This window comes from Seriola aureovittata, chromosome 9, assembly GCF_021018895.1.
Source record: "Seriola aureovittata isolate HTS-2021-v1 ecotype China chromosome 9, ASM2101889v1, whole genome shotgun sequence".
In the NCBI taxonomy this organism is placed as follows: Eukaryota; Metazoa; Chordata; class Actinopteri; order Carangiformes; family Carangidae; genus Seriola; species Seriola aureovittata.
The window spans coordinates 12525761-12537698 of NC_079372.1; the positions used below are offsets into that span (position 1 = coordinate 12525761).

General features: G+C 38.3%; 1 protein-coding gene across 1 annotated transcript; it reads left to right on the top strand.

Annotated features, from left to right (window-relative positions):
* Window positions 1–552: 552 nt before the first annotated feature.
* LOC130175274 (protein ILRUN-like) lies at window positions 553–7374 on the top strand. Its single transcript, XM_056385655.1, has 5 exons — window positions 553–796; window positions 2677–2831; window positions 2921–3118; window positions 3921–4249; window positions 5197–7374. The coding sequence occupies exons 1-5, from the start codon at window positions 633–635 to the stop codon at window positions 5230–5232; spliced, it is 882 nt and encodes a 293-aa protein (XP_056241630.1). The 5' UTR covers window positions 553–632; the 3' UTR covers window positions 5233–7374.
* The last annotated feature ends 4564 nt before the right edge of the window (window positions 7375–11938 follow it).

Sequence of the window (11938 nt, forward strand, 5' to 3'; positions counted from 1 at the left end):
TGGGCACCATACAAAGTCACTGCTTAGTAATCCTGGCTTTAGTAATCCTGGCTTTGACTGATGTCACAGATCGCAAACGTTTTTGTACCTTTCTGTTCCTATTTCAGGAATGTTCCCCACTGTTTCCTGCAGATCACCTCAAGTTCTGTGATATTTTTAGGCTGATCTACCCACAGATTGCCAATAATGTTCAAGTCAGAGGATTGTGAGGGCATTTCCAAAAGCTTCAGCTTGCGTTACTTGAGGTAGTTCATGAGAGTTACTTCTTTTCACTCCAAAAATGGATAAAAACTTTAATTTGCCTATGGGTGGCCAAACAGATCACATATAACTGTATGTTTTATAAAAAAGAAAAAAACGTTTTATAAATTTAACAAAAAAAAAAATCATGATTTGATTGTATTCGAATTTGTTTAGCCTGACAGTTGATTACATATTATTAGTAGTATGATATACTGGTATAGAGATCAGTATTTTATTTTCTCCACCAGGCCTGTGGTTCAAAGGTAGACGCACAAGATGCAATCATGTGACATGCGCACTCGGCCCTGTTGTTGAGTTTGTTATGACAAGTCGAGGCCTCGGACTAAATTAGGAGCGAAGCCCCACGTCTCTGTACGGGCGAAGCCGCGATGGAGGGCATGGACCTGGACCTGGACCTGGACCAGGAGCTCATGCAGAAATTCAGCTGCATGGGTACAACAGACAAAGATATTCTAATATCAGAATTTCAGAGACTCCTTGGGTTTCAGCTTAACCCCGCCGGATGCGCCTTCTTTCTGGACATGACCAACTGGTGAGCTCGGGGACTCGTCTGGCCTGCTGGGTAGTTAGTGTTAGATAATAGATACTGTACACTAGCTAGCTTTCTACACTGTGGTTCTTACTGTACAAGGACAAATCGCCGAGAAAACAGAAAAAGATAATGATAGGAAGTGTCATAATTCATTGTGTCACAGTGATTTACCTTAGATATGTAAACATGGAGACAGTGACAGCTAACGACGTTGTAGTAACGTAACTAGCTGAGTCAGTGTGTCTCCGACTTTTGATTTCCAGTGAGGGATTCAGTGGAAGGTTGCTTAGCGGGGTTTAAAGGATAAATAGTCAGCCAGCACACAAGTTCGTATCGAAGTGGCTTGTTTTTTTTAAAATAAAAATACATTTTATTATTTTTTATGCGAATGTTTTTCGTGGCTGTTCAGGCTACTGACACGAGTTGTACGTTAGCTAGCCGGTCACCACTTTTACATCAAGCTAGTTACCAAGTTATTACGTCACTGTACTGAACCGATCATTAATAGTTTATCAGTATTTATTCACAATGTTTGAACTACTCATATTGTTTATCTATGGGAGGACCGTGTTAGATCCTTGTTTCTTTCGTTATCGATTGACAAAATGATCAAAATGTATATCTCTTCTTGATCTCAACCACTGCGAGGATCGCTACGGTTTATTACGTAATATCCGAAAGAATAACGCAGAGTCTAGTTCAAAACTCACACAGTGGTTGTGCAAGTCTGGTCAATCTGGAGCCTGGAGAAAATATAGTAATGTGTATTTTCACGAACTGGGAATACGTCACAAACTGCAGTTGTATAGCCCTTTTTCGGGCTTCAAAATGTGGCTTCAGGTGACATATTTCAAGAACGGAACAGTAAGCAATGTCCTTGAGTGTAATTGAAAACATTGGGGACAGAAAGGTCATTCTGAAATTTCCCCCAAAATACATTTTTCTGCGCATATGCAGTATTGAACATGCCGATGCAGGTCTATGCAAGATAACAGGCAAGTGTCTATGGGCAGTGCAGGCTGTGGTAGAATCATGTGATGCCGTGTAATAGCTCCTCTGCAACGGGCTTTCTAAAAATAAAAACTGCTGGTTTATGGATGACCAGCATGTCACTGGAAGCCCCCACTCTGTATCTCTTTTGGTCAGCAGATATCTCTGTTGTTGCCCTCAATATATGCATTTGAATGTCATAGTCAAATGTCAAAATATGCTGTAATGAATGGTTTAATATTTTAGTGCAAATAGTAGTAGTACTGATAATAATATCACAGTTAAATAATTCTTTTTAATTGGTCTTTTAAAAGCAGATGTGTATTTCTGTGGTTTCCCATTCAAAGCTAAATCGGTAGACACCATATTACTAAAGAAAAACAATTATTACTTTGTCATTCAATAACTACAGGTTCAATAATAGTATGTTGAAACAGTTAATTGATTGTACTTTGTGTTATGTGACTGTAAATAGACTATCTTTGAGTTTTGGACTGTTGGTTGGACAAAACAAGGAATTTGAAGACATCAGTTTAGGCATAACAAAATTGCGACATGTTTTATTTTTTTTTACTACTTATGACATTTTACAGACCAAACAATTAATTGATTAATTGACAAAACAATCAGAAGTTTAATTAATAATGAAAATAATCCTCAGTTGCAAATATGGGTTGACTTTTTTCATGAAAAAAATAATTGTCCAGACATGTGGCACAAAGCCAGGAAAAAGGACTTTGGCTCTCTATAGATCCTGTATTTTCGGGCTAAGCTCATTCATAACTGTTTAAACTGTTGCTGAATCATGGGTTCCTGCTACATAAATCTCCAATTATACTCCAATTTAGATCTGTGCTGATCACCTGGATTTCTGCCTTATGTTGTTCTAGGAATTTACAGGCAGCCATTGGAGCCTACTATGACTTTGAGAGTCCCAACATCAGTGCACCGTGCATGTCCTTTGTGAAGGATGTGACAATTGGTGAGGGTGAATCAGTTCCACCCGACACACCTTTTACAAAGACCTGGAGGATACAGAACACGGGTAAGAGCCAATTCTAGACCTTGCAAATATAGAATAATTGCACTCAGGTGTCATGCCGAATTCAACATAGTTATCTGTGTGTCTTTCAGGTCCAGAGTCGTGGCCTCCCGGGGTTTGTCTGAAGTATGTCGGAGGAGACCAGTTTGGTCACGTAAACATGGTGATGGTGCGGTCTCTAGACCCCCAGGAAATGGCTGATGTTAGTGTACAGATGCAGAGCCCCGTGTCTCCTGGCATGTATCAGGGTCAGTGGAGAATGTGCACAGCTACAGGACTTTACTATGGAGGTGAGGACAGCAACTTTCACACCAAAGACATATGTGAATTGTTGGTTTTCAATAAATTCTGTATGTTGAATAACAGACTGAAATGATAAGTCAATGAATCTCTTAGTTGAGTGACAGAAATTACATAGAAAGTACCAGAATGCCACTGACTGTAAAGTAACATGAACATTACCTAGGGAGAGCAGCCGCATCAACATTACAATTTGTCATCTTAAGTATGGAGCTGTCAGGTTTTTCTACTCCCTTGCAAATACAGTATATGGAGCCAAGTACTGTAGTTAGCAGCAGCAGGTAACAGTCATTAGTGAAGATGAAGTGCCATATAAGTGTGTATGCTTTTACTGCAGTGAAAACTCTTAAAAAATGATTGGCCATTCTATTAGCCATCACAAATTAAATTAAGAGCGATTCATTTCACTGATTTATGTCGTCCTGAAAATACAACGTGTATCGTGGAACCCAACAGGAAGTCCCCGAAGACATGTCCACTTACAAATTAAGAAGCGGAGGGATAAATTATACTTGGCGTTAATATTTCATTTAGGTGTTCATAGGGATAATTTCTCACCTAACACCATCAGTGTCCTAGTGACTTTAAGAGGGAGAAAAGAACTACAGACCTGGAGCTCTCTTTCAAGTTTCCTATATGTGTGGTCCTGCTTCATTTTACATGATCTAGATGTTGTTTCATAGAAATTTTATGATATATAGTTTTTGGTCCATCTGGTTGTTGTCTTTTTGTAGGGCAGTGTAAGTGGCTTTGTACTGTATATTGTAACCCATTGTTTGTCTCTCTTGATAGATGTAATTTGGGTGATTCTGAGTGTGGAGGTTGGAGGCCTCCTTGGCGTCACACAGCAGCTTTCCTCCTTCCAAGCTGAGTTCAACACCCAGCCTCACCGCAGCCTGGAGGGAGACTACAATCCCTTTGCCTCGCCAGAGAAAAGCAAGTGCCCCAACAGCAGCAACAACAACAGCCTCCATGATGACAGTGGTCACAGAGTCGCAGAGGAACATTGGCAGGGAAACCCTAACCAGCTACAGCAAGATCAGAATGGACTTTCACACAACTCTGTGGATATAGTAGCAAACAGTCTACAAAGCAATCTATCAGTAGTCTCTTATAACCAGGTAAGACATATCACGGGGAGAGAAGATTGTGCATACCAGTGAATCTGGGTTGGGGATATTTTCTTTCTATTTTCTTACAAATTTCTAATTACAAATAATTAAAATGACGGAATAACTTAAAAACCTGAAAGTATATGTTGTTACATCTAATCTATTTAGCAAAAGAGAATACAGTCTACACTGCACTGTTGATTTAAATTGAAATTCAACTAAAAGGAGCCATGAATGTCTGTGCCCAATCCATCCATCTGATAGTTCTTGAGATATCTCAGTCTGGACCAAAGTAGTGGACCAACGGATCGACACTGCATCCATAAAAAACACCTAAAATATGCAAATGTAATTGATACCAGCTTTAATATAGCATGTAAGTTAGCATTCTGAGCTAATTCTAAGACGTGTAGATCTACCTTGGGTGTCTGTAGTTGTTGAGGAGTAAATGCTTTACAGTTGTTGGCTGACCTTTGTTATGAAACAGTAGCAGATGTACAGTTAGCCAGCAACAACAACTCATCACTCAGTATGTTATGGTCTAAATCTATACGTGTATATCTTCATCATTGATTAATCCACCAATTATTTTATTTACCCGATTAATTGCATGGTCTATAAAAGGTCCAGAAACAGTGAAAAATGCCTTCCACAATTTCCTAAAGCCCAAGGTGACATCTTGAATTGCTTGTTTTGTCTAACCAACAGTATAAAACACAAAAATCATCAGCTTTACTGTAACACATACAAGGGAATGTTTGTTTTTTTTTTGCTTAAAAGACAACTTACATGATTCATCTATTATCAAAATAGTTGAAGATTAACTCTCTGTTCAGCCAACATTTATAACAAAAGGCCTACACTTGCAGTATATACAGACCTGAAACACTATAAAGTGTACACTTAATCCTTTTTTTGTCTCATTTTGTCCTTACCATCTTAAATCTTCCTTGCAGGGTATACAGGAGTCCTATCCTTTTGGTCACTCTTAAATCATGGGACTTGTCACAGTGAAGCAGCACTAAACCGTACCTCTGGAGTCTGTCACACCAATAAAAGAAAGAAGAGGCTTTATCAGTAGCTGATGGAAAGTGTGGAGATTCAAAAACACTTTATGCAAAGTCCAGCTACACTTTGAGAACCCAGAGGCCAACGCTCCTGACGTGCAGCTCAACTAACATCCCACACCCACTGTATGCACGTGTGAATGCTAAGTTAAAAATGAGTGCTATGAGTCTTTTGAGTGATAATTTTTTTCAGATTTTTTTTTTTAGTTGTCAGAGTGCAAATGAAACAATGACGGAGTGTATATTTGTGAAATTTTGTGTATATGTGTGTGCAATGCACAACCTGAAAGAGAGACTTTGGAGGAAAAGCCATTTATTTTGCCAACTGATTCTCCAGTTTCTGCTGTGACTCTTAATATATCGGTTTCTGAACCAGTTTCCTTGAACTAAATTTAATAATATGAAACTATCCATTAAATATCACATTTAAATTTCCATCTTAATCATTTGGCACACACCCTTTTTTGAGAAGGGGAACAGCGACTTCCCCCAGGTTCATTTAGTCAGTCAGTTTTTACCAATGTTTTTCAACATGGCTTGTGCATCATGGGATATAATTTCTTTTCTTATTGTAGCTGCAATTTTAGATGCAATGCAATGTTCTCCCAGTGGAGGGGGTGAGTCACTGCTCTAACAAGAAGAACACAAGAGCTGAGAAACAGAAATCTTAGTTACAGAATGGCTCCTATGATTTGGTGAAACTTAGTCCAGATTAATGTATAGGAAAAAAATTTTCTAGAGCTAGAATTTCGAGCTACCAATTTAATAATGTCTTCTGTAGTCAAACATTAAATTTTTGTAGCAACTCAGTGTAAATGGAAGCCAGACTTTTATGAAATTGGCATGAAAGCTCAAGGAGTCCTGCGAGACAGTGAGGTTTCTTCTCATCCATTAATTAGAGTAATTGCTGACACTTGGAAAATACATATCTATGAAATATTAGAAGAATATTAGCAGAATATTAATTATTGGTAATAATGAGTATTAGAGATTTCCCCAGTCAATGTACTGAATTAAAATAAAACACAAAGTAACAGGATTAATGTACATTATCCCATAACACATTGAATTTAAGCCATATGAACAGTGGTAAAGACATAACTTCACATAATAAAAGAATACATATTTATTGTGGCCCTGCTCTGAATTCTAATTTTAAAGCTGTCTTGGACTTGCTTTTGTCACATTAAGTCGAATGTATTTGATGAATGTAGTAAAGGATAAAGGTTTTTGGAAACATAATAATTTACCCAAAGGTTCTGCATTGTATATTTGCATTGAACTGGCAGTTTTGTTAGTGTGATAATGTTTTGCATTGTCCCGTCTCTTGTTCAAATTATGCTTGGGATGTTCCACATTCAAGCACACAAATGTCCTCATTGATCTTAGATAAGCTTTGTAGACATGTTGGAAAGTTTTACCCTGTTTCAGATGCAACATTAACCACACCAGTAAAATTAAAAACAAATGGCAGTATCATGTTTTCCTTAGGAACTATTACTGCATTATTTACTTGCACTAACAGGCTGATCTATGCAGTAATGTGACTTCTATGTTATGGTCTGTGCGTACTTAACTCCTCCACAAGTACAGTTAAGTCCTGAAGGGTTTATCAACTCTGTGATTTTATCTGTCATCCAAAGCCACTGTGTTAGACCAACTTGTCAGATGAACACCCCTTTTAATTGAAGCACTAACTGTAAGCCCCAGGGTTACTGAGCTGAAGAACATGACCACCAGCCGCTACTACAACATGTTGGAAGAATCTTTGGGCTCTCTGCTGTTTCACAGAATGGTGTGTATTTCTTGTGCAAAATGTTAATGATAAACGTCTCTTCCTACTGTCAGTGTCAATTCAGGAAGTGCCGAGTGCATTTTGTTCTTTGTGTATTGTCTCTTTCAAGTTTCTTCTGGCCAGATTGCAGAATGAATCAGTTGGCATTAGACTCCTACAACAGCACATTTACGAGAGTTAGTAAGTGCAAACAGATGAAGAGGTGAAAGCTTTTTTCCTGTATGTATGTTTGATGAATGTTTGTATGATTAAATTATCACTTAAAACTGAAATCTTAGACTTTGTGTCATTCAGTTTGTGCAGCAGCTTTAACTGACAGGTTGTAGTTCTGAAATGTGAATACATTTCAAGTCGTGATTTTATACTGATTTTAACACCAGCCTTTATATTTTTATCGCATTTTCTTCTTTCCAAATAGTCAGTTATAAGATTTCTCTGTTTTTATACTTTTAACCACTGTTAGTTCCTAGGACATCCCATGCTATTAGACATTAAAACAGATTTATTATTTTTAAATCTAAAATATCTGTTTGCATTTGTAAGTAATGTTATTGCATTTTGATTAGTTCTTGTTCAGTGCTGTGACGCTGTTTTTGCATCTACTGTAATGGACTTAATCAGTTTAAGCAAATTATACATTACATACATTATAATACATACATTTTAAGCATAAAGAAATATTTAAATTAACATGAAAAGCATATAACAAGAAACTGCTATATAATTTAATACATTATCTCATAGACCACATTAATGTTTTAGCTTGGTAACACTGGGGGCTCGGTTGAAATACTGCCTGCTCTTGCTCATCGAGTTTTTACATATAAAAACAAATGATGAGAGTTAATGTAGTCTAACGAAAACTAACCTTAGATTGAACTTTAAGCTTAAATAGACAGACCATGGCCAGTGGATGAACAGCAAGCTCATGTGATGAGGTTTTTCTCCCTTTTTACACTTCAAGGAGGTGTCAGGTTACATATTAGCCTGGAGGTTTACTGGTCAAATGCAGCTCCTCTAAGGAGCCCCACTGTTTTCTAGGGTCTGTTGTGTCTGTCAACGGCTGTGTCCAGCAGCAGTCTGCGAAACCAAACCAAACTGCCCAAGGGAGCAACGCTCACTGTCATTTGTTCAGGTTGAGTGTTACATGTAAATGTGTTACAGCAATCTACAAAGGAAATACAGTAAGTGGAAGATTAGCAGATGAATGAGTCACTCCAAAGGTCCCGCTGACTAAGAGGGTTAACTAAGTAGATGTAGTTGTTCTGTTTCAGGCAGTAGCTGTACTCTGTGGCTCATTTTTAACTTTCTCTGAGAAGAACAGATTATGAGCAACTTCACTTTTAAAGCTGTCATTCTACAACTTATAAGAGGGCTTTTAAAGATGATCTGTGTGGGCGGATACACAGGCAGCAGCTCTTTGTAATATTTCAACACAACCGCACAAACATTACTGTTTAGTTTAAGCAAACATTTACACACTCTCGCTTTCCCTCTCTCTGACTCTCATACTCGCTCTGTATACCAGTTATTCAACTTTTCCAATAATTAGTTTCCACCTTTGAAAACATCTCTAACCATTGATGATTTATTGATATTTCATGGCTGCTGTGGCCCATGCTCTAGATCCCATTTATCTTCATATAGCCCGCCTTTCTTGTGTCTTGGTTCCAGCTGAAATCAAGCCTTTAAAATACTCTCAGCCCTTCAATTAATCCTGACACCTCATGACAAAAGTTAGTCTCTATATGTGGCTGTCTGTGTGATCATCTCTGTCCTACAGAGGTGGCCTCCCAAAGACCCAGAAATAACTGGTTAGTAAAGATGTCTGAGGACATTTCCACACTGAAAATTCACTTTTATCTTCCTCAAGCTTGACTGCAGTGAAAAGCTACAACATGCAAACAGTGTGCTAATCCTCTACCAGTTTAACAACTTGACAACGACTTTTATTCGAGTAGAAAATCTGCCTGAAAAAGTGGGATTTCACCTTTTCTGCAGAGAGTTTCTCAGTTGCTCAGGTAGAAATCATTTATGAGCCTGAGCTGTAGATTTATACTGAAAGAGAGATGAATTATTCTCCACCTCCCACACAGAATAGTGGAACTTTGACACAATTACCCTCATGGATCAGATTAGATTTGATAAAATTAGATTTCACCAACTCTCTGGCTTCCGTAGTTTTGTGTTTTCACAATGTTTAAATATTTCTCCTTAAAACTGCCATCTTTAAAATTAATGGCAAATTCTAAAAAAGGTGTCCTCACAGCTTCTCCCCTTGGACTTTTAAGACCCAGGCTGTTAAAGGCTCAGCAGGTTTGTTTACTTAAGGAACTCTCCATACTAATACTGCCCCAAGTCATTATTAAGTAGGCACTTAGAGCAACCTCCCTCATTGAGACACACCCTGTCTTTCAGAACTGATGTCATGAAGGCACTGTGTCGCAAATAAGTCAAACTCTTGCTACTGCCAGGAGTCCAACAAAGTGTCTCAGTGGCTGGAGCGGACTAAAGTGATCCAGCTCTGAATGCTAGGTAGGACACAAAAACTACATACAGCGCATCCTCACCCGAGGGCAAAAGAGTCACGGTGTCCAGAGGACCTGGACATCAGTCCACACTTAAACTGAGACAGAGGAGCAGCCCAGGAGAAGAGCGAGGCAGAGCTGAGAAGAAGCCTCAGCAGTGGAAGAGCTACTGAATCCACTGTTTTCAAACACTGACAAGGTAAGACTCCTACTACCACCATTATCACCATACTACCACTGCCAGCACTTCTTTTACCAGTAGTGGATGAAGTATGCAAGTCCTTTACCCAAGCAGAAGTAGTCATACATCTGCAGACCTGTAAATCCTCATTTGGACAGAAAATAGATCATGACTGGGATCATTTTGCCATTGAGTTTTAGGATAATTTTGTTTCATCATTGTTTGTAGACAGTTTGTGCTTTGTTCTGTTCTGTATGTGTTTTATTTTGAAGTTATGTGTATTTTAAAAGATGATCTATGGACGAGCTTTGCAGTTTAGCATAGACTATACATGCTGTCATATGTGGCATTGGTTCATGCTATTCACTTGTCCCTGTACAAATAAACATTAAACAATTTAACTACCATAAAAGGCCATTTTCAATTATGACATTTTGACATGTCACAGTAAGAAAGACACAGATTAATGAAAGCTGAAGTTTATTTACCTGCTTCGGTTTCAGGGTTCTGCTGCCGACTCACTGTCACACTGTCATGGCTGACTGATGCTTGAATAGAGCAGAGCAATCGTTAATGATATTAGTAACACCTGTGCTTTCCCCACTTTGACAACCCAGAAGATTGCTGCATACTTTGCTTGTTTGTTTTTTTAGTTTTTTATCATCTAATATTTTTATATTCATTATTTTTGGAAAATTGTAAAATAGCATTAAAATAATAGGCTAACTCTGAAATGCCTGAAATGAAATGTTTAGTAGCATAAAATGAAAATACTCAAAATTGTAAATAAGTACATGCATATTTGATTATATTTACAGTTACTTTCCACTACTTTACTCCCATTCTTACTGTTACTGTACTGTTAGTACAACTACCGAGTATACTGTCTATTACTATACTGCCACCAACACTACGACAGCTATCACATCTAATGACATTGGTCCTGCTGTTCTCTGATAATGATTATTACAATGAATTTGCTTTCTTTATAATGATGTCCGGACTAGGCTACTGAAATCATTCAATATAATTCAAAGCGATGTATTTCAACAAGAACTGAGTAGGCCTATAAAATATGTTGTTAATTCATTTAGGGTTTCTTCTGCCATTTTATGATTTATTTATTTGGATAAATATCAGTTTTAATTTATGAAGACTCGAGTGAAAAAGTTGCTCAAGCTGATTTAATTAATCATTGTTTCTGCACATTAAGAAAAATGCTACATTAAAAATAAGTAACTTCATTCAATGTCTCTCTGCCACTTTTACTATCCCCTGCAAGCTGAAACAAACACACACACACACACACGCACACACACACACACGCACACACGCACACATGCACACACACACGAACACACACGCGTGCACACACACACACACACACACACACACACACGTGCACACACACACACACACACGCACACATGCACACATGCACACACACACGTGCACACACACACACACACACACACAACACACACACACACACGTGCACACACACACACACACGCACACATGCACACATGCACACACACACGTGCACACACACACACACACACACACACACACACACACACACACACACATACACACACACACGTGCACAGAAACAGCCGCAGACATTTTGTCAGAGCAGACACAGAACGGCTCATAAAGGTGTGAGATTATCACATGTCCCTTAGTCCAGAGAACAATGGAGTGTAAGGAGCAGTGAATGAGCTTTTCGTATGGATTAAATGTCTCTCATATCAGTTTGGCTGCAATCTAACGATGTGTTAAACACAGAACCAAATAATAAGCTTGATATCATGAGCATGCTGCTTTCACCTGAGCAGTACATAGAGAGAGAGAGAGAGAGTGAGAGAGAAAGCATATCCTAGACAAGAAAGTTTTTGCTGCGTTTACTCATTTAAACTGCTAATGCAGAATGTAGTCAAGGAAAAAGTAGCAGACACATGGACCAGACATCTGGGCAATGCACCTTGTTCACATAGTCACATAGTCTTTTTTCATAATTTCCGTCGTTTTAGACAAATGTATATGTATAATATACATGTTGTGCATTTGTGGTGATCCTTTATTATTATTGGTCATCTTGCCACGTTAACCAAAACTGTGTATAGA

Excerpts from the sequence above, each read along its gene's own strand:
- LOC130175274 (XM_056385655.1), top strand. The coding sequence starts at position 633 with ATGGAGGGCATGGACCTGGACCTGGACCTGGACCAGGAGCTCATGCAG. Across the intron at positions 2,832-2,920 it reads CTGGAGGATACAGAACACGG|GTCCAGAGTCGTGGCCTCCC; the intron begins GTAAGAGCCAAT and ends TGTGTCTTTCAG. Across the intron at positions 3,119-3,920 it reads TACAGGACTTTACTATGGAG|ATGTAATTTGGGTGATTCTG; the intron begins GTGAGGACAGCA and ends CTCTCTTGATAG.